The 21,774-nt window shown below is 44.5% G+C and overlaps 1 protein-coding gene across 5 annotated transcripts in view; it reads right to left on the reverse strand.

Moving 5' to 3' along the window:
• CADPS (calcium dependent secretion activator) overlaps nt 1-21,774 on the reverse strand; it is a 175,060-nt gene that overhangs the window by 91,069 nt on the left and 62,217 nt on the right. For all 5 annotated transcript variants that reach the window (XM_085236221.1, XM_085236218.1, XM_085236220.1 and 2 more), the window contains exons 7-9: nt 8,250-8,361; nt 3,871-4,010; nt 1,594-1,660 (exon numbers count right to left, since the gene is read on the reverse strand). In XM_085236221.1, the coding sequence (XP_085092347.1) occupies nt 1,594-1,660; nt 3,871-4,010; nt 8,250-8,361 (319 nt within the window). The remainder of the gene's footprint in view (nt 1-1,593; nt 1,661-3,870; nt 4,011-8,249; nt 8,362-21,774) is intronic.

Consider the following 21,774-nt stretch of genomic DNA (forward strand, 5'->3'; position numbering starts at 1 on the left):
GCAGAACACTTTACATTGCACCAAATGTTGAGCAAACGGTAACGTAACAGAGGAGCTGCAGCGGCAGCTGGAATTTCTGAGGTGGGCTACAGAGACTCTCTGGGGGCAAAAGTCTGCTCATCTTATTCAAATGAACTGCTTTTCTGGCCAAATTCTACTTGCATATGCCAACTGACGAATACAGACCTAGTAACAGAAGAAAACATGGAATAATGAGCGCTTCAGTTCCTTTGCAAGCTGAGAAATATATAGCAACTGAAGATGAGAGAAAGAGCTGCAACCCCACAGAAAGGCCAGATGAAGACTCCTAAGAGAAACGTGGGGGTTAGTGGCCACACCTGCAGAGCCTCACACACAGAAGTACTGACAAACTTTGATATGGAAGAAGCTATTTTAGGAAAGAGGAATAGTCCTGTTATACACAGACGCTCTCTGAAAAAGGATCCCATCTTGAAGAACTGCTCACAAGGAAAATGCTCCTGAGAATTCTGCAGAAATGAGCTGCCTCTCAAGGACAGGCTGCTTTACAGGTGATCACATATTGCCACAGCACTTTTAATTTCAGCACAGAACACAGACAAGAAAATGGACAGAGAAAAGCAATCCCTTAACACCTGCATAAAAACAGGCTCGTTGTGCAGCATTCCCCAAAGGTTTTTCCTTAATCATGGCCTCTTCTACCTCTTTGGGACCCCCATCCAGTTGTGGGATCCCCTTCTACCTGGCTGGTCCCTGCATGAAGGGTGTATTTGCAAATGAGATGTTCTGAGAATGGTTTACAAATGCCCTAACCTCATCATTTTTAACCTAAATCTAAATATGCTGCTTGGACAGACACAGGCAACTATCTAATTTTTTTATTTCTCATAGTTGGAGACAGCACAGCCTAGGGAATGCGGGCAGGAGAGAGGGAGAGATGGATCCCGGTGTGCTCTGTGGCAGTGTTGATCAGGCTAGGGTGAAGATGCAGCCACCCAGACCAGGGCCCCACACGTCTTTGGGTTCAGTGCTTTCAGCTGCCATCAGGAAGGTAAGGGAAGACGTAACACGTCAAGTACTGACCAGATCCTCTTAGCTCATGTAAAACACCTTCCATCCGTTTACTTGAAATTATTAACCAATAATATACAGGTCTACTGAAAGTGGGAGGGCAGAAAATAGGAAAGAAAAGGAAAAAAGAATGAGCAATGATTTTGAAGATTAGATAAGCATCAGAACTGAAATACCGACTCTGATGCAGCCAATGATGAAACATCTGTAGATTTCAAGAGCCTTGAAACTTGACCTGGAGGCTGAAAAGGGAGCACTCAAGTACCTCCAGCCAACACTGAGCTTCCTTCCCATCTCACTAATTTCCTCCCTAAAACTGTTACTCCATTTCATCAAGCATTCAGTTGCATCACAGAACTCCTAGCTAGTGATTTGCAACAGGGTTGTCCTTGAGACGATGTCCACAACTGGAAAAAAAAGACCCAGGACTTAACAAAGAACCTATGCAGAACCACAGTTTTGCAGCAGCTACAAAGCACTGTAAAAGATCAGAACAAATACTTCATGTTGTAATTTAAAGTCACTTATAGGTAAATCTGTTACCTGCACCAGAACAAAGAATCGTTTCTTCCATCTCTTCCAAACATTTTTACCAATGGCCCATAAATATCTAGGAGAAAAGAATAAGTGAATTCAGTACACAAATGACAAGCTGTTGTTTACAGTATCTTTTCTTCACAGCTAGAAACCAAAGTTAATGCAGAAGAAGGAGTAATTACAAGACTCTCAAGTTTGGCAGCATTACTGAATGTGATTATTTCTAGCCTGAACGAATAACCTGTAAAGAAAGAGACACAAAAAGCTCCCAGAGTCTCGATGTTACACAGTATTATTCCTTTCTTCCTTTTTGTTTTTTACAGCTTGCTCAGAATCCAGAAGCCCTTTAATGCCAGTGAATAGCTGCTATGTGGTCAGATGGGTGAATACATTTGCAATGGCAGAATTAAGAGAAAGAAACCCTAAGTGTTGCTTTAAGCCTTCACAAAACCATTTGGCTGAGGGGAAGTGTCAACGAGAGGGCACCTTACTGCATCAAAGGCAGCGCCAGGGACCCCACCATACAGGGACTGACTAAACCAGGTCACTTTGCTGAACAGCTGAAGATGAATTCCTTGAAATTGCTTGGCTATGAGCAAACTGAATAATTTCTAAGAAGGAGTGAATTTACTGTGTACCACAAAGGAAGAATTAACTTTTAAAATTAATGTCAAAATTAGCATTTAATCTCTGTGATGAAGCAGCTGCTGTGACACTGTAATACAAACACTGGCAAAAATAGCAGCACCAGACTAGGAGTAATTACAAAGACATTGTTCAGCACTAATATGTTTTACGTATCATTATAATTACTTTGGTTCTGGCTCTATAAATAGAAAACAATTCCTTTTTGGTTATGCTGGTGGCTTTTTATACTAGAAGAGATTCAAAGTATGTACATGGTGAATGTTTAAGCTACAAAATTCCATGTATTGTGCTAATGTGGGCACTGAGTGGGCTTTGAGCTCGAGAACAGGGAAATAATTGTCCTGTTTGCTACTGCAACTAAAACAAGCAGAAAGACAACCTCAGTTATGATAGCAAGCTAATATTACAAATCACATTGTTTCCAGCACCATCTTGTATATTAAATGTTAGTTGTAAAGAGCACAAGAAAAGGCAGGACTGCTCAGCCCTGTTGCCATCAGACCTGATCAAGGAAACAAGCATGACAGGAGAGCTGTTCCTTTTTTGCTTTGCGTGCTGTGCTCACAGTGGAAAAATTAAACTTCACATCTGGCTATTGGCTCTGATCTCATTAACAGAGAAGACAGGAGGATGAGGAAAAGAAATTAAAAGAAAGATGCATGATTTAATCCATCTAATGGATTGAACCTAACAAAATATTAAGAAAACAAAAACAAAGCAAAGTTACTTTTATAGCCCAAAAATGATACTAGATAAAGAGTTAATCAAAGCAGTGATTTTCCTAGATAATTTCTACTTTTTATCACATCCTCAGCTGTGAAGAGCAAAGAGAGGAAAGCCTTGACAATGACATTAGCTACATCTTCCCAAAGATGATCTAATTTGTAATTGCATTACCAGTGAAAAGCATGTCTCAGTGTTTGCTTCTGGGCACCAGGAAAAGATAGGAATGACTCCCTTTTGGCCAGCTCAGGTCAGGTTACAGTGCACAGGAATTACATAATCTTGAACTAAAAAAATTCCTACAGCGTCTCAACCTCTTCTGTCCCTGTGTGGGACATGTGGACGCTGGAGAGGAAAATGGGGATCCCCTTGGCCCCAAATCCTCTGATACCGATGCACAGAGGGGAGAGATTCCCCTTTTAACACCTCACTTTGTTAGTTCTACTTACATTCTCTTGCCTCTCTCCAGGCAACTGCTGTTTAGTTGTACTGTGCATCTCTGTATAAATAATGATGATCACACTGGAGTTTATTTCAAGCGGAAGGTGCACTGTTTTTTAGGTTATGAGATGTCAACACGGGGAAACACGGAATAACTTAGGAAATTTTTACAACCTACCAGTAAGAGAGTTAGGCAGTTCACTTCTTATTTCCTTAAAGGAAGGAAGAAATCTACCAATTTCCCAAGGAATACCATTTAAAATTTAAATTGTTTGGCTGATATGTATTAGGAATGCATACCTATGCTAAGAATATCGAAAATGCCTTATAAATGACCAAACTAATGCCATTTCTATACTTACATTTCTTTTGATCTCCTGTGAACCTGAGATAAAGATTCACTTTCAGAATCTTAAGAAAGATTTTCTAATGCTCATGCAAAACAAATGGAATTCGGATAAAGACACTTACCCAGAGTGCTTCATGTTTTGGGGCTTATCCATTCGTACAGCAAGCTTGATCTTCAGGTCTTGATCTGGGCAATTTTTGGAAACTGTCATTTTGTGCCACTCTGACTGCTTTGGGCTGTTGGGAGTGGGATGGAGAACAACCTGCAAGCATCAAAAGCAAGAACATTAAAAATTGTTCTCAACGTGAGTTTTACTGCAGCACAGCAAAAGAGCTCTGAAAGTCAGCCTGGAAATTTCTATTTCCACCACTGAAACTAACTTCTCTTAGTTGTTTTAACATACAGCTTATTATTTTGAGATTAGTTAATACATTCTCTGAGTCCTCAATGTGCCCTTGTTTATAGGGTTGGGCAGAACAGAACTGCATTTATCGGTTTCCATCTTGCAGCTGTTTAAGGAAAGTGGACAGTAAACAAGCTTGCAGTTATCCAGGCAAATCAGTCTAGAAGCGATGATGGACTGATGTGATCAGCAAACTACCAATAAATTTTTGCTGAGGTTGCCTGCTGCCGACCTCCACTTTTAGAGCCATACAACTTTGCCAGCCTCTCACCTTCCTGATGCTTCCATGTGAGGTCCACCACAGAACATACCTAAAATGGTTTATCAATCACTAACATCAAACTGATGAAGTTACTCTGTTATTTTGCTTACTGGCAAGACTAGCTGCAGTAGACAACCTTGTAGATAGGTCAGTGTGTCTGACTGTGCTACAACAACAGATCAAATGTGCAGCACATATCATGACAGCAGTGGCTGCAGCACTTTCTGCTTTCATTTCATGCAGAGAGGAAATGATGGGGCAATCTCCAGCTGGGGCAAATCAGTGCAACACCAGGGATTTCAGTGGAGCTGTGCAGATGAATACCAGTGGCAGTGCTCAGCTAATCAAAGAAACTGGAAGGCTTCAAGTAATCCCTTCTGTTCATAGCTGTGCTTTTCCACTCATTCATCATCCCATGAAGCACAGCATCTCACTCTGTCAGCAAGCCACAGAATATTCTTCAAGAACTACACAGCAGTCACAGTTTTCTCCTCATATTTCTATGTGTCCTCTAAAGTGGCTTAACCCTATGACTGTAAAATGTCTATCTGCAAAGTGAATGGAAGCATAGCAGAGCTATAGCTGTCTTCACATCAGAATTATGCCCTCTCTGATGCTCTCTGCCTCCTACGCCCCTTTCTTTTCCAACAATTTCTCTCTCAAAGGTGACTTTGCTGGATGCAAATTCATTACAGTCTCCAGTATACTGCAGTGAGATGAATCTCCTCTAAATCCATTAACATTTATGCAAGCATACTCCTTTTCAAATGGCAGCATTCACCCTTGTTATTTGCTGTGCTTCCATCACTCATTACTCACTCATGCTTTGTCCAGGTTCCTGCCAAACTCCAGACAAACTATGCTCATATTCCAGAGATACTCCCTTTACTGCTAAGCCAACAAAGCAGGCTTTTTCTCCCACTAAAATACACCTGATGCTATTAGCCTCTGATAATTGAGTTTAAAAATTGTCTCTTCCAAAGCCTAAGGTTAACATCAGTAGATTTTGAAGTTCACTCTTTTTCATAAACATTTTTTCACACCTCCTTTACTGAATTACATTCATGCTTTCTCTGGCAAGAATCTATGAGTCACCTAGATTAACTGAGCAACATCAGTTTCTTCTAATTTACCCCTCTTGGAAAAAATACCTGTATTTCAGCAAAACCTGAAGAAAAGCAGTGAGTCCTGCACATGGGTGATGTTAGAAACATGGATGGGCCCAAGCTCTGAGCATGACCCAATACCAAGGCCTTGCATTAACCTGCACATCCCCACAAGGCAGGAGCCACTCGGGGTGTTTGGGATACTCTCTGCTTTGATTTCTAACTTTTTTTCATCAAAAGGAGCATAAACTTTGTGCAGTGTTGTTGCAATTCATGGCTCTTCCCCTCCTCACAGTGGATGAAGCCTTGGCTGAGGTCTGCAGGCGCTTTGCCACTGGCTTCAATAGGGCCAGGACGGATTCCCATGGCTTCAGCTGCCCATCCAGCAGCTCGGGGCTTGGGAGCTCTTTCCAGCTCTCCCTCCGACACAAGCAGTGCAGTGAGGAGTGCCGGCTGGCTGCCAGCTCAACACTTGCAATAGAAAGTGAGCATTGTGCCGGCCTGGCAGAGCACAAAGCCTCTTCTCAAAGGGCAGCTAAGCATGGGTGTTTTTGTGTATAAAACTGCTCCACGGAGACTTTGCTTCCCTTCTCTCTTCGTAGACAGGTTCATGCCCATTCAAACAACTAAATCAGGGGCTTAGCACGCTCCCGGTTTCATTATTTTGTTAAAAAGAAATCCTGACGTGGCCCGATCGGACACGCGTCATCTCAGCCGCTGCAGGCACCCGCGCGTCCCTTTGAAGTTCAGCCTGCTCAAAGCACCGGTGGCCGCCAGCCAGAGGAAACTGCCCCGTGCCCGCTGCTGCTGGCCCACATTCTTGGGATTTCAGGAGCTCTCCGGGTGCAATGGCTTCCCGCCGGATCAGGATTCACGTGCGTTGGCACGGCCAGTTCTTCCGTACCTCGGGGCAACAGGGCCGTGCTGGGGCCTGACATATTTCTCACAACAAGGCGCAGGGCTAATTGCTTCCCGAGAGCAGCAAAGTCAGCGCTGCTCATGGCAGTCAGTGGAAACGAGGCCTACAAAGCAAGCGGGTCTGCAGAGAGCGTAACCACTCTGGGGAAAAAAAGCTCTCAGTGGCATTGTGGATCGCTGGGTGAAAAGCTCTGCTCAGCAGGCAGCAGTGGATGAAGGGAGGTACCGGGCTGTTGGAACAATGTGGTTTAGAAAATAATCCTGGAAATGTTATGATGCAGTGCCTCAAAGCAAGCGCGGGTCTGCAGTTGGAGTGCTGCAGCCTGCTGGGGTCACCCTTCTTTTGAAAAAGAGAGGGGAAGGGGAAGAGGAAGAGAGGCAGCGAGAAAGAAGGACTGAGCTGTGGATGAGGAAAGTCTGGAGAGGACACGACTGTTCTTGAAGAGAAAAATGAGACAAGGAAAGCAGGAGAACTCTGCTTTTCTCTCTCTCAAGTGCAAGAACAAAGGGCGTTACGAGAATGCGAAAAGACAAATGGTCAAAATGAACACAAATTATACAAGACAAAATTATCTGTGGTGCTCTCCGCTGTAAAGATATAAATTAGAGCAACAACTCACTGAGACCTAAAAGAACCTTTGGCATTTGCATGAACAGCATGAGTGAAAAATCTTGTTAGTGCTTCAAAGTCACAATGTGGCTGTGGAGCATCCTTGGTGATGCCAGCGCTGGGGAATCCACATCAGGCTTGGTGAGGTTTCTACCATCCATGACCTCAAGGTCAGACCATGGGATCCTTCACAACTTCCAGCTTTTCATACCCAGGTTGTGGGATGACTCCAGACCGGGATTTTCTCACTGGGTCGGATTAAAAGGCTTCACCTTGCGTGTGTGGTACAGGCTCTTCAAGGCTGCTTTCTTCTCCCCAACTTTGAGTGCAGCTAAGGAACAAGGGACGCCAGCCCATGTCACCAAGGAGGCCTCTCTTGCCAAGGGAGCTGAGGAAGGGGGTGGCAAAGTTTGCTTAGGCATAGACTGTGACAAATGAACAGCTGCAAGATGCAAAAAATCCATGGAGACTAAGTGAAGTGTCTTAAAACCCTAGAGAAGTACTGTCCACAGATACAGTGGGCTGTGGTGCTGGAAGGACATCAGTCCCAGGGCTCTGGCATAGGGACCACAGGTGAGGGGTATTGATGGAGTGAGAAGGGCGGCTTTGATGTCCTGATGGCTGGTGCCAGGGCAATGCAAGCTCCTTGCTATTAACACCACTGACAGGGGCAGTGGACTCTCACTTCCACTCCTTAGCCCAATCCCACTGAAGCCAGGGGCTAAGCCACAGTCCCTGGGGGAGTCAGGATTTCAAGCATTTTGCCGTAAGTACTGCCATCAGTGCTTTCAGATGCTCAAGCTGTGCACTGGCTGTTCAGTAGATATGAGAGTAGCTTAACACACTCCTGCCAAACTTAAAACCCCTCTTTTTGCTACAGCATAATCCCCTTTTCTGCCTCAGGAATGTCCATTTCCGTAAGCAACTTCTAAAGCTTTCCGGACTGCCAGTATCACACACAAGATCCTTCGCTTTTGCTCAGTGCAGGCACAGCCAGCTGAAATGCTGCCATTAAAAACTAACAACAAAGACAGCATGCGAGGTGCATTACTTTCCAGCAGTGGAGAGCTTGCTTTCTTTCCCTCCTGAAGCTTGGCAAAGAAGCAGAGCATGTTGTCCTCCAAAGATATTTCCGTACGGGAGAGATTTCTCTAGAAAAGCAGGGCCAGAAGGAAAAATTGTTAAACTCAAAATGTCCTTACCCTCCCAAGCTCTTTGTCCTCCAGTGCCAGCACACCCGTACTCTCTGTGAACAGCTTCACCTTCACTGCAGGAAGCGCATGGGTTGTCGTGAAGTCTCCTTGGGTGCCCCAGCTGCAAAAATAGAGACATGCTCAGCTCTACTCACAGGCCAGTAGCTGCTTGGGTGGGCAATGGTTAACCACAAATGTCGTGCCTGGCACAAGCTGAAGTTGTTGGGCTGACTGAGTGACAAGGGTATTAATTATCTTCTTAGGGAACTGAGGGGACAGATGTTTGGAAAAACTACGATGGTACTTTTGGGAGAAAAGATGGTATTTGGAAGCAGCATGAAATCAAAATTAAGAGAACTGATTTAGAAAGAAAGAACAATATGTCTCTGGCAGTGACAGCCTGTATAGTTACAACAGAATCTGAGAATGTGGAGAACACCTGCACCTAGGACATCTGTAATCACTCATGCCTCTGCACTTCTCTTGGCTAATTAACCTCTCATTTCCAGGTTCACAGTCAAGTTTTCCTTTCCTGAAGAAATGTCACATTTAACCTGGGTTCTCTTCTGAGGCTCAACCCAGCCCTCTAGCCCAGATTTAGGCTCAAGCCACGATACAGAGTAAACCCAGCTAGGTGGGACTGCAGAGCAGGACACTAGCTGCATGGGGAGGGGATGGCAAGGGCCAGAAACGGCCACCTTTCAAGCACATAATGAACCCTAAGCACCATCTATTATTTGTACTCCAAGAGTTCTCTTCCTGGTAGGTATTGAGGCTTAGAAAGCAGTGCTAGGGAAGCCGAATGAACCACAGGATAGTGCACAATAGTGCATCCTAAGACCCTTTCCTGAAAAGTCAAGTTCAGTTAAGGCTGCTAGCCTTAAGCTGCAGTATGGTAGGAAAATATGTGCAACTAACAGTTCCTTGGGGAGTACAATACCATGAGTTCCAGGCACAGGGTTGCACCCACAGCCTGCAACATAGATTGCCAAAGTTACCATTTTGAGCCTTGCAATGGGAACTCTCTCTGCAGCTGACCTCCCTTGTGCAAGTCTACGGAGGCTTGCTAGGGATACAAGGACTTGCAGCACCGCAGGGGAAGATTCAGTGATAGGCATGAGGAAGTCTTCCAATCAGCCACATAACAGGTTTCTTCTGAACCAGGACATCAGAGAACACATGGAGACCAGCTCATTGCATTTTCCTGCAGACGCTTTCCCCCTGGGCCCTGTTCTTACCCCAGCTGAGACAGGACTGCACAGCCACTTGGGCCAGCACAGAGAAAGCTGACCCTGGCTTGTCCTTGTCCTGCTGCAGAGATTTGGGAAAGCTGTGCCTCAAATCCCCAGTGAGCAGCTTGCTGCAGCTGGAGCCGCTGCCTGGTGAGCCAGGAGGGCCCATCTGCACTCCAGTGATGAGCATCCTCGCAGGATGCAGGAGGTGGCAGCAGCTGCACACTGGTACCTTACAGAGCCATGTGCTCCCACGGGTACCACTCCATCTTCCCTGCTGCATTCCCCATCCCGTGCTCATTGCTCACACCCCAGCATAGCCAGCACTTGCTGCAGACAGAGGCAACACTTGTGCCAGGGCAAGCACCTGGACAGTATTCCAGCCCTGGACCAGGAGATGCTGCTGTGCTGGAAAACCAGAGCACAAGGCTCTCTGTGCTCGTAACCACACTGTGTGGCAAGGAAAGGTCGTCTCTTTCCACCTCGCCTGGATTAGCAGCTTTCCTGCTATGTTTTCTGAATGGATCCCTCTAGTTCACTTACTCCCTTTCTTCAGCTAATCAGTGGTGACAACCTGCTGGTCTCTAGGGAGCAATGCCAAACCCCGGGACTCACTGCTAATCCTTGTTGCAACTTCTGGAGGTCTCATGTGCCCAGCAGATCCCTCCAAACATGCAGAACCTGTTCATGAACTTCAGAGCCCTCTTCTCACGAATCAATGCATTAATTTCATCTTGGGTTGCTTCTACTCATTACCACCCCCAGCTGAGCTCTATTTCAGTTACAGAAAGACTACTCTTTTAAAGTTACCCAGAACTTACACAACAGTCAGCTTTGATTCAGAAAGAACACAGGTAAAGGAGATCTGTGAAACGCCAAGTCAGCTCAACATCCCAAAGCCCAAAGCTTTTCAAACAGGCTCAGCAGTGGTACCATTCACACCAACACCTCAAATTATTCACCTGCATAGGGTTTTTCTGATTCAGGAAATGTGTCTGGCAAACAAGAACAGACTGAACAGCATCTTGGAACAAAAATTAAGTGAAACTTGAATTAATGTCTTTTTGGAAGCTTTAAACAAGTTTAAAAGTAGCAGAGAAAGAAAAAAAATATGCCTTCTACAGAGCTAAGAAACCATGGTGCTTTTATGTTTGAGAGTTTACAGACATGTTTCAAGATTTCTACATCTTAGAGAATTAGGAAGTTATTAGAATAAAGCAAGACACAAACTTCCAGGCAGGGCTAAGCAAAGCACTCCTGACTCAGCACTTGCCCTTGTTAGAAGAGAACAGCTCAGCTGAAGGTGAAGGGCAGAGGGATGGCTGGAAGGATGGCTCTGCTGCAAAGAGGATGGTCCTCAACACCTGACCATGCTGAAGCCCAACATGAAGCTAACAGATAAGAGCTACTGTCTCTGTTCCTTTAATTCATCATGAGCTAGATTTCCACGTTGTTCCCAAAGACCTTGAATATTCATTGCACTTCAAAACTCATGCGAAGTGTACAAGCAAGCTTGAAGGTGAATCACAGAGGTGTTTTTTACAGACTAAAAGAAACAAACAACATGCCATGAGCAACAAACACATCAGAGTGATGTGATGGAATACATGACACAACCTAAAGTAGTGCAAGTCAGATGAGAACTACAGCATCTCACTAACCACTCCTATTCATCCTCATCCTATTTATGATTTTTGCATTTCCTACTGTCCTCAAACTAGGTCCTCTGCTGAAGAAGGGCAGTTCCCTTGAAACGACAAGGAAAACACTAAATTACGTGTTCTTCAGACAGAAATACCAAACAGCATCTTCTGTATTTTAGAAATTATTGGGAAAAGTAATTGTTTTCTTATGTGTACAAGGAATATGGTTTAATGCTTTGCTCTCTAAGCCTATCTAGTCCAACTGAGTTCAGGAGATGAGCATGTTCAGTGCAGAGTTGATTAACAAATTTGGTTCCCTCATCAGCTTTGCTCTGATGTTTTCTTTTCCAGTGTCCTGTTCTATGTTTCGTCTTATAGGAGGATGCATCAAAGTGCCACGGAGCATGTGTTTGGCAGAAATTACTTACAGCACTGCAGTTCCAGTCAGATGCCAATACTACATCTCACTCACATGTGATGCATCAGCTTCCTAATGTATGTTTGAAACATGAGAACCAAGAAACAGCCTAATTTTCTAATTGTAGATCATGATTTCTCTCTTAAAAAGAACTGCACTGTCACTAGCAAGGAAAAATTGGGAAGATAAGCTTCATTTGGATAAGAGGAGAAAGTAATAAAATATCCAACCTTACGCTGTGTTATTTTGACAGCAGCTGCTTTATAGAACTCATATCTCTGTTTACTATTAAAAAGCTCTTATTTGCTGAAGCACTCCCAGACCATATGCTATCAACAAATGTTACTAACCAAATACAAACAGTAATTTTCATTAGGTTTCCTTCACGAGAACAACATTAACCACAAAGGGAATAAATCTTTCCAATGACAGTAAATACACATAGCAACCCTTGACAACACTGTGGTGTTTACATATTTATACCCCCAATTGCCATGAAAAGATCCACGCCAGCAAACAGAGACCCTCAGAAGTTGGGTTCTGTGCAGGTTGAAGCCTGCAGTGATGTCATTAGTTGCCATAGTGATGCTCAGCATAAGGCCATAATTCATATCATTGAAATACCATTTGTATTCAATCAAGTAAGCAGTTTATCTGTGCTGTGTATTAAGTTATTGTACACAAAATTAGTTCTGGACAATAGTTAGGTATTAGGATACTTTTGAACGAATAACAATGTAGTGCTTTCATTTTCACATGTTATACTTAAGCAAGTTATTACTGCAGAAATTGATTTGTTAGGAAAGTGCCTTTGGACCCATTCTGGGCAAATTCTATCAAGAAATAGCCACCATCTCTTCCTCATGTCAGAATCCATGCTTATATTTGAAAGCAATAATACATCAGCAAAACAAAAGGATACAAGCAATATACAAAAAGTATGCGAGCATCAAAATCCTGACAGTGCCTTCTCAGGTAGAACCATATTAATAGCCTGAATGCCACCTGAACCTTCAGCCCAGCATGTCTTACTGCCTAATGTATCCCAAAACCTGAAGTTAGCCAGGAATTAATGCCATGCATAAGGACTGTGCTAGAATTATAGTCCTATTTGTGCCATCTGCGGTATTCCAGTGGTATCATTTGGACCTACTTGCATCTCCAGGGTTCCAGTTAGGCATCAAATTTGGTATGAGCAGCTAAACTCTCATGGCTGCAAAAAATCAGAGGGTGAGATCCGCCCCAGCTGCTAACCTGACAATCTGTTTTACCTTCTATGAGTTTAACTTGCTTTACTTTTTACAAGCAAAATAGGCAGATCATCACTGTAGGCTACGTGGAAGCTTTAGGAAAATACTTCCTTAAAGGTACTATCAACATTACTAACAACACTGCCTAGAAGAGCGAGAGTATTTTTGTGAATGAAACAAATAATGTATATCCAGAAGAGAAGGTACTACTCTGAAGCCATAAAGACAAAATCACTCAAAGACCACGATGCTGCTAATTGCACACTGCTCAGTATGTATGAGAACACTATTTGGGATATAACTACAAGGCTTCTGGGGTCTTGTCCCTACTGTGTTGCATAGTACACCAGGCAGCAGATCTCTGAGTCTGGTTGTTTCTCTTCACAGCAGCCTGCTTACAGGAGTTAAGAATTTTCTCAGCTGTCCTTGAGAGACACTGATTTCATCATTTCTATTCACCTCTAGTGCTTACGTGCCTCTAAGGGAAACATTCACACCAATGACCTTACAAGCACTGAACTTACATATTAATATCCAGGGGAATGAATTAAATCCTATCATTCATATCGTGTTGTCTCTAGCAAGCCTATACAGCCCCTGACTCATTTTACAAAGGTGAGAGCCTTCTTCCATCCACAGTCCTGTAACTTCATCCAGCTAGAGCACCGATGCCTGTGACTTCTGTAAATAACGAACAAGTGCAACTGAATTATATCACTGGGCCATGAATCAGCCCCGCTAACCAGCTCAGTCTGTCAGTAGGCTAACGTGGGAGCAGCTGGAGAGTGATTTGCTTTAGAAAGGGTTGACATTTAAAAGTGATCTATGATCAGTTTTCATGGGCTTCAGAACTGCTGGAGGACACCTTTTCTCTCTCTCCAGATACATTTATTGAAAGAAGTTTGCCCAGCAGCTTGCATGAAACAAATGGAGAACAGACAGAAAATAAAAGTAAAAAGTATTAAAGAAGAGCTACACTCTTCCCTACGTGTGTTCACTGCAGATGTACCTTACAGCCAACATACACAGCAGGAGCTGGGACATGCCACCTCACTGTGGGGGACACCACGTATGTGGTCCTGGTCCAGGGCAAAACTGGCATGGCTGCTTGGTGCAGGAATGTGGCTGCACTGCTACAGTCTGTGTGCATTTACATTCTCTCAAAATCCTGCCTAAGAAGTGATGGTTTCCTTCTTCAGCCCGCTCTCCACCTCCCAGAAGAGACCTTTCCAGGGAGCAGCTTTAGTTCTTGGGGCATCACAGATGCCTGAAGCTCAAGCAATATTAGAAAAGGCACAGAGCAAACTTGCCTTCCTGCAGCCAATGGAATAAGCAACACTCGCTTCCCTAACTGCAGTGTTGAGGCATCATTCATTTTTACCAATTTCTTGAGATAGCAACAACGAATAAATTAAATGTAACAGTGTTTAACTGTTACTTATATGTTGGAGAAGCCTGCTGCAAAGCTTTTTGTTATATTCTCTAATTCTTCCCATACACCGGCTATTTGAGAACAGTAGGCAGAAGCTGATGACTAAGGTAATAGTCCCTGGTGAGCTTCCCAAGCTGCCTTCTCACCTCCCTGTGAAGCAGCAGCTCTGTACTGCAGAGTAAGCACAGATTTACTCCGCTCAGCAGGACAACCTGGCGCAGGGACAGCATTCATTCTGCCAGGCTGAAAACGTTAATTTCATTTTCAGAAATGAGTCTCTGCAAATTTCTAGGAATGATGCACAGCTGCCAGCACAGCCCACGTGCAGATCCCTGCACGAGTGGCCACTGGGGAGGTGTTAGCAAGGCAACAACAGAGCAGGGGATGGGTCTGCAATGCATGGCATAGGAGGCACCCATACCTTCAGCAGCTGGCCCACAAAGAAGTCATAAAAAGAACTAGGGCATAGCAATGCCTCTAGGAAAACAGATATTTTTTTTGCTGCTCTTGTGGGTAATGGCAATAGCTAATATTTTATATTTAATAGCAAAGGTTTTCAGTTTGTGTCTTTGGAATTTCAAAAAGAAAAAACAAACTAAGGGAAAAGAAAAACTAAGGGGTTTTGAGGGTTTTTAGGAAAACACATGGCTAGGTCACACGTTGTTGTGACTCACAGACTTGTCTCAGTGGGCATTGATTCATATGGGGCCCCACTCCTGCAAGAGAAGCCCACAGAGCAAAGCCAGGCTGAGACACTGGGCTGGAACAGCTACAAAATGATTCGTCATGTTTTACAGTAAGACTACAGACCTACCTTTAGGTCAGCTGGTGATACATCACTTATAGAGAGATCATAGAATAATATCATAGAATCATAGAAGGGGCTGGGTTGAAAAGGACAATGATCATCCAGTTCCAACCCCCTGCTACGTGCAGGGTCACCAACCAGCAGACCAGGCTGCCCAGAGCCACATCCAGCCTGGCCTTGAATGCCTCCAGGGATGGGGCATCCACAGCCTCCTTGGGCAACCTGTTCCAGTGCTTCACCACTCTCTGTGTGAAGAACTTCCTCCTAATATGTAACAGAAAGACAAAAAAGTTATTTAGAAAAAATATTATTCAAAAACTAAGTACTGTGTTGAACAAAGATACCAAAATAAGAAAGAAAACATGGGCTGCTTGCTTCACAGGTGTGCATCACACTGCTGGTGAAGTATCCCATCAGCAGCAAACCACTGGCAAAATGTCAAATCATTCCACCTGTATGGTAGTTGTTGTGGGATTGAGTCTGGATTTCACGTGGCACTGCAGGCCTCAAAGGGAACTCTGTCACAGAGGAAAGGATTTCATCTCTAACCAGCAGGAAAGGATGCTGAGGTATGAGACAGGTCACAGCTGTGGAAATAAACAACATCAGGGACTGATAGCTCTGAAGAGGGATATACCTGCTTCCTGGGGTCTGCCATGCAGATGTACCCATGTTACCTGTCCTGGCTCCTGCTATTGTAAGTGGAGACTCAGTTAAGATTCACTGGAGTTAGGCCTTAACTTGCTTCACCCCAATCGAGAGGCTGAAAAAAGATGAAACGAAGCCTGTCCTCCAAGTGCCCCTGTCCATCCACTGCTGCAGGCGCACAGAAAGGTTTGAAATGAAAACCCCAATGGCTACAGTTAGAGGCAGAGAACATGCTGGTTTCATCTATGCAAAAGTGTCCTCTCCAGGAAACCAAGTTTGGGCATGAAGACAGGTATCTTTCTACTCCACCTACAGAAATGGATTAAGGCTGGTTTGTATCCATCACACAGCCTGGCTCCCAAGACCTGCTCAGTCTCCTCTGAGATTCCTCCTGCTCTAAGAGGATGGCTGCTGGGTGTCAAAAGGGGATAACCAAGGTGATCGGACACAGAAGGACAGTGTGTCCTATTTTTGCTCATATTTGTTTCCTCTTGTCTCTGTTGTTGGTAGGAAAGCCTTTTAGCCCCACCCCCAAGGAATAAGCTGAAGTGGGAGTGACAGCACTAACAAATCAGGCTCCCTCAAGGCTTTCCTAGAAGGTGAGACCTGCTGGCTTTGACATAGGCAGTGTGCAGGTGGCAGACAATTCACTGCCTGGTAGGCACACAGGCCGTGGTTGCCTTCCTGCTGTGCACAGGCACACCTGCCCTGATGGGCAACTCAACGGCTTTCTGAGATTCCATGCTTTCCTGGGACTCCTAACTCCTTCCCACAGAGGGTGCATCACTCAAATGCCAAAAAAATACAAAGTATTATCAAAAATTCTTCTGCTTATGGAAAGTGTGCTTATTTACCCCAAAACACCACTGCAGATAGCACTAAATGTGTTATGGAAAAGGTGAGCAGACAAGGATGGAGCAGCTCCTACCACAGCCAGGGATTTCTCCAAACCTCCAGCAGTCAGGGACTGTTCATGTTTTCCCACCGCTTTGAGACACCATCTCAATGTCACATATATGGACCCCATCCTGCTGAGCACCTTGCAACCAGCACACAAGGCAGCTGCTGAAAGAAGGGATGGGAGATGGATTACATCACATAATAGCTATTCACGGCCACGAGATGGCATTCCTGCCCCAGTGATGTCCCTCTGACATGCCTGTACCCAGCACGGCGGCACCCAGTGCACACAGGAGCACACACCCAGGCTCTGCTTTTTACTGCAGAAATGGGTCTGGTTTGGAGGAGAATTTATGGCAAGGCCACAACCTTCAGAGCATTTATGAGAGAAATAAGCACCGTGATTACTTGGTGTGATTTAAATGATGACTGCTTTTAAAATGCCCTGTGCTCCTGCTTAATACTATGATTTTACAGTTAGAGGCAAACAGCTCAGCAGGAGGACATAGAAATGTAAGCCCAGCTACCTTTTATTGGGAGGTCTGAACTGAAAGAATAATTGCTTTTATAGGGCTGCCTACCCTATGTGCTTGACAATACTTTATCAGTGTGCCTGCTAAGGATACGGAAGGAATCAAAGATTCATTCATGAAATCGGTCTGCATGCATTTACTACCTGTGGTTGTTAGCACTTCTAGCATAAGCTCACTGCAATACCATGCATGTTCTCACTGCTATGCTATGCAGGAGCTGAGCAAAGATTCCTGCTGCTGAATCAGTGCAAAGATGTCCCACTGAGCCAGCCACACAGCCACATGCTTTATACAAATAACTATTTAACTCAGATGTGGTTAATCACTTCTATTAAATCTTACCACCCTGAAAGAAATCCAAACTAAGGAAAATTCAGGTATGGAAAAGGAAAGAGAAGTCCTCTCTCTGAAAATACAGATTACTGGCATATAGCCAACTCTCCCTTATAAAGTTAAGAAGAAGAAAGCAGCGAAATAGCTCCTGGATGTAAACTAAGCCAAAAACTGTACAAAGTCTTTGCCCATGCAGTGCCAACGGCACACAGCTTCCTTTGTGCTGCTCACACAGGGCTACTGCTCACTCAGCCCTCACATGCTCAGGAGACCTCAGCATGTTCACAAAGGAAACAAGTCTTCACCTTCATCTTCATAAAAGACAGCCAAAATGTTGACAAATGACAGTCAAAGTTGGCCATTCCATTAAACCAATCCTTCATCCAGAGCTCTGTCTGGGCAGGAGTGAGCAGAGTAGCACTTCTTTAAAGCTGTTCTTTAAACCATGCTCTGTATCTTCCTACAATGCTCAGCAACAGCAATAGCAGTACCCTTCATTAAATAATAATGTGCTCTACTTGTACACAGCACTTGATAAATAAACCAACAACTTGGCACTTTTCATGTCTGATCCCCTGCCTTGCACTTGGCGGGTGACGTGCAGAACTTGGATGAAGGCATGGCTTGTTTTTTTTTTTTTAAACACCAATCATGGATATTAAATAAGAAGACTGAATGTACCCCAGGACTTTTGTTATGCAGCTCTCTTCTTAATTCAGCAAATATTTTAGTACACTGGATCCTAGGCTCATTTCCATGTCCTTTTGGTCTTTGCTAGCCCATCTTAACATTGATTGCATGCATCGGAGTGATGCAGCAGACGGGTGTAGATGAAAATTGCCTTGGGCATCATCACACCTTCTGGACTACTTAAATTTGAATGTATGCGCTATCACAGGAATACATAATTCCCAAATGCATAGGAACACTCAAGAATTTAGACAGCTGGCTAGAAAACAGGGTGAAAGAAAGGTGCATGAGCTCAACCCTTACTAGACATCAAAAAATCCATGCAAGAGCAATGCCACATACACTCCAAAGGTCAGAAAAAACACAGCCAGAGCTTGCATTTACTTGATATCACAGGCAAGTCTACAGGAACAACTACAAGAGCCAAGTCTATTGAAACAAGATTTCATTACTCTTCAACACCGTGTAACAATTATCAATAGTACTGGTGAGCAGTAGGACCACAGTTCACTTTGCAGGTAACAGCCATAGAAGAGAGATGTTCTATGGGCACAATGCCTGGTGTGTGAATGACATTCCTTTGCTGCCCCAAAATAAACGACAACAAAAAAAATGACCAAGATTGACACTGCTCAGAGCCTCACCCAGCTTGGTATCCCAGAGGTGTTGGTGTCTCACATTAGCTGTACCCAGGGCTCCATCACCTGCCCTTATACAATCATAAGGCTCCTGTAGGTTTTCTGAGGAAAAAGAGCCCTAAACATCTGCACAGCTGTGAATCAAAACCATGCAAGAGGAAATGGAAGCCAATCAGTCTGGGTAATTATGGTAGCTTATCGTTAACGCTGAAGCAAATCCAAAGGAGGGGAGGGGGGGAAAAAAAGCCTCCTCCTGAAATTTCCTATTACTTTGCTTTTTATCATGAGCTGCACCCATTGGAAAGGCACCACAGGCACACACTGTACCGCCAGCTGTGCTGGGGATACACAACTGGAACTAGGCTATGCTGCTTCTGCTCATGTTAGTATAAACCCCTTTATAAGTTTAATGGAGTTAAATTTGTACTACAGTGTATGGAGTATTTATTTGTAATTCATACATGTGAGCTCATCTCAAAAGGACCTTTGCTGTTTTACCCCGGGGAACGCTCGCAGCATCTCCCAGCTAGCTGTGCCAACAAAACACTGCGTGCAACAAAATGCTCTTAGCACGCTCCTACTCCATGCAAAGCCACTGAGCATCACTTCAAACTGCGGTGTCTGAGGCAGGGGTTTCCCAAATGAAAAGAGCAGACTTTCCCCTGCTGCAAAGGGAGAGGACATCCCTGCCCTGCAGCCGCCCCTCCTGCAGGATTTTGCAATTTGCTGCCCACCTCCCAGAAGGAGACCCTCACAGGGCACTGTGGGAGGATGTGGTGCAGCTCCTGCTGGGCTCACGGTCAGTAGCATGCTGCATATCGATCTGAAGCTAAGACACTCATCAGGTGATAAAGCTCGCGGAGAGGGTTTGGGAGAACCCAAACACGGGCAGCCTGTCAGGGCAGAACTAAACAACATACCCATCTGAGCACCCTGAAAGTCAATCAGGGAGCAGCATCAGGAGCAGTGACAAGGATAAAGCAGGGCATCTGTCTCCTGGCACAACATCTAAGGGAATGGAAGATGGCAGAGACAGAGAAGTTTAGAAGTTTACCAACAACATTGCTCAATTGAGAGTGAGTTTCTGAAGGGAGCATGAGGCTCAAGCCTTTGACTGTAACGAGCAACATAAGACCTGATGTGGACTAAGGTGAGAGTCCAGTGTCTTTACTCCAGTACTACCCCATGCACATTCTTTCCCAGTCACCTGCTTACTGCTTTTAACCCAGACAGTTCATCTGAGCTCAGTGCAGGTACAAGTGATTTTCACTACTGTAAACAAGGGGAGAATGAGACTCATTTCCACGCTGAAGTATGTCCAGGTGGATATACAGCATTTATTTACAAGGCACGAAGGACCTTGTTGTTTAGGTCTCCTTCCTTTCTTCTGTTCTGCTCACATCCAAGAATTGTGGTGTTATGAGCAGGTGAATCACTGGTACAGCCCATGAGCGCTGCTACAGGCATAGGTCAACATTCAAATATATCCCACGGCCTTTTTGCAGACTGTGGGACAGAGGTGCTGTCACCTGGCTCGCTGGCCACCTTGCTCTCCAGCCATGCAAACTGCCACATCAGAAAAGCAGCTCCTGGCAGGGCACTGCTGGAGATGTGCAGAAGCCACTTCACCCTCTGAGTTTTTTGCAGAGAGAAGATATCAAGATAACTGGCAGGGAAATAAAACCCTTTAGAGTCTGCAACAATACTGTTCCAGTGCAAAAAGCAATAAAATCCTGCCTGGACTGGGATTTGGGATATTATGTAGAGGCATTTGTGGGTTAGGGCACAATACAAAAGCTTTTTCTTACACAACTTATTAAAAGCACTACTAATAATACACTGCAAGCCTGATCTGAAATAACCCTTGCTATTTCAGGTCTGCCTTTCTCTAGAACTGTGCCATCCTCAGTACTCGTGCTGAGACAGATAATCCTTACATGAGGGGATTGTGCTTCAAATGTCAGGAATCCAACATGGAGCCTAAGAAGAAAAAAAGGACAACTATTTACTGCCATTCTGAGAGCCAAACCCCTCATACACAACCAAGCTGATTGTCTGGTACACCCCACTGCTCACCCTGCCTCTTCCAGGCTCCACTAACAGGATTCAGGCTCCAGAGTCACTAAGATGCTTCTGATTCTCAAAAACTGCTCACAGTTGAAAGAATCACAATTTAATCTGAGAGAATACCTCATTTTTTCAGAACTCTTTTCAGTGTTAATCTGCCCACAGATACTTAAGCTGCATTCCTATTTTTTGAGCCTCTGAGATACAGATGATTTGGGATGTGCAGGGGTAAACTTCCCTGTTTCAATACTCACACTTTTGTAGCAGTGATGCTCAATATCCCCTCAACTGCCCCACAGCATCCAGGCCATGCAGCACCCAGTGCAAAAACACACAAAAACTTCAGGTCTGGGGAACACGACGGGGCTCCATGGGGTAGCTCAGCATGCTTTGCCTGATCTAGTTTCTTCACCAATGAGTGTTTTTCTTATGACAAAACATACATGAGCAGACGTGGTGTGAATGACCTCAGTGAAAGTGATGCTGGCATCCAAGGGACACTTCAGAAGTCTATTTTGGCTCAGCACAGATCTTTTGTCTGCAACACAGCAGACAAAACACGCCAAGGACTTTTCTGAGCAGTTCCTATCACTGCGTGCATCACCGGAATACCTGAGGGCATTCAAGTCATGTATTAAGCAAAATGACAAACACGTCACATCTGGTTCATTCTCTCTTTTCTTCTTGTCTAAAGAGGAGAAAGTAAGTACAGTAAACTGCTTTCACTCAGCTTCGGCGTCCCCTGCACGAGGAAGCAAGGTGAACAATGTACTTCTAACACAAAGGAGGAAAAAGGCAACGTTTTCTGTGATGGTCTCTGGTTTCTGTGGAATGTTACTGTAGAGTCTTGGCTTGGGTGGCTTTTGGTTTTGGATGTAAGTCCCAGGGCCCTCAACGAATGGAACTGCCAAGCCCTTAGGCTTTTTCATATATATTTGCCCA

Source organism: Meleagris gallopavo, chromosome 14 (assembly GCF_905368555.1).
Source record: "Meleagris gallopavo chromosome 14, MGAL_WU_HG_1.1, whole genome shotgun sequence".
Taxonomy (NCBI): domain Eukaryota; kingdom Metazoa; phylum Chordata; class Aves; order Galliformes; family Phasianidae; genus Meleagris; species Meleagris gallopavo.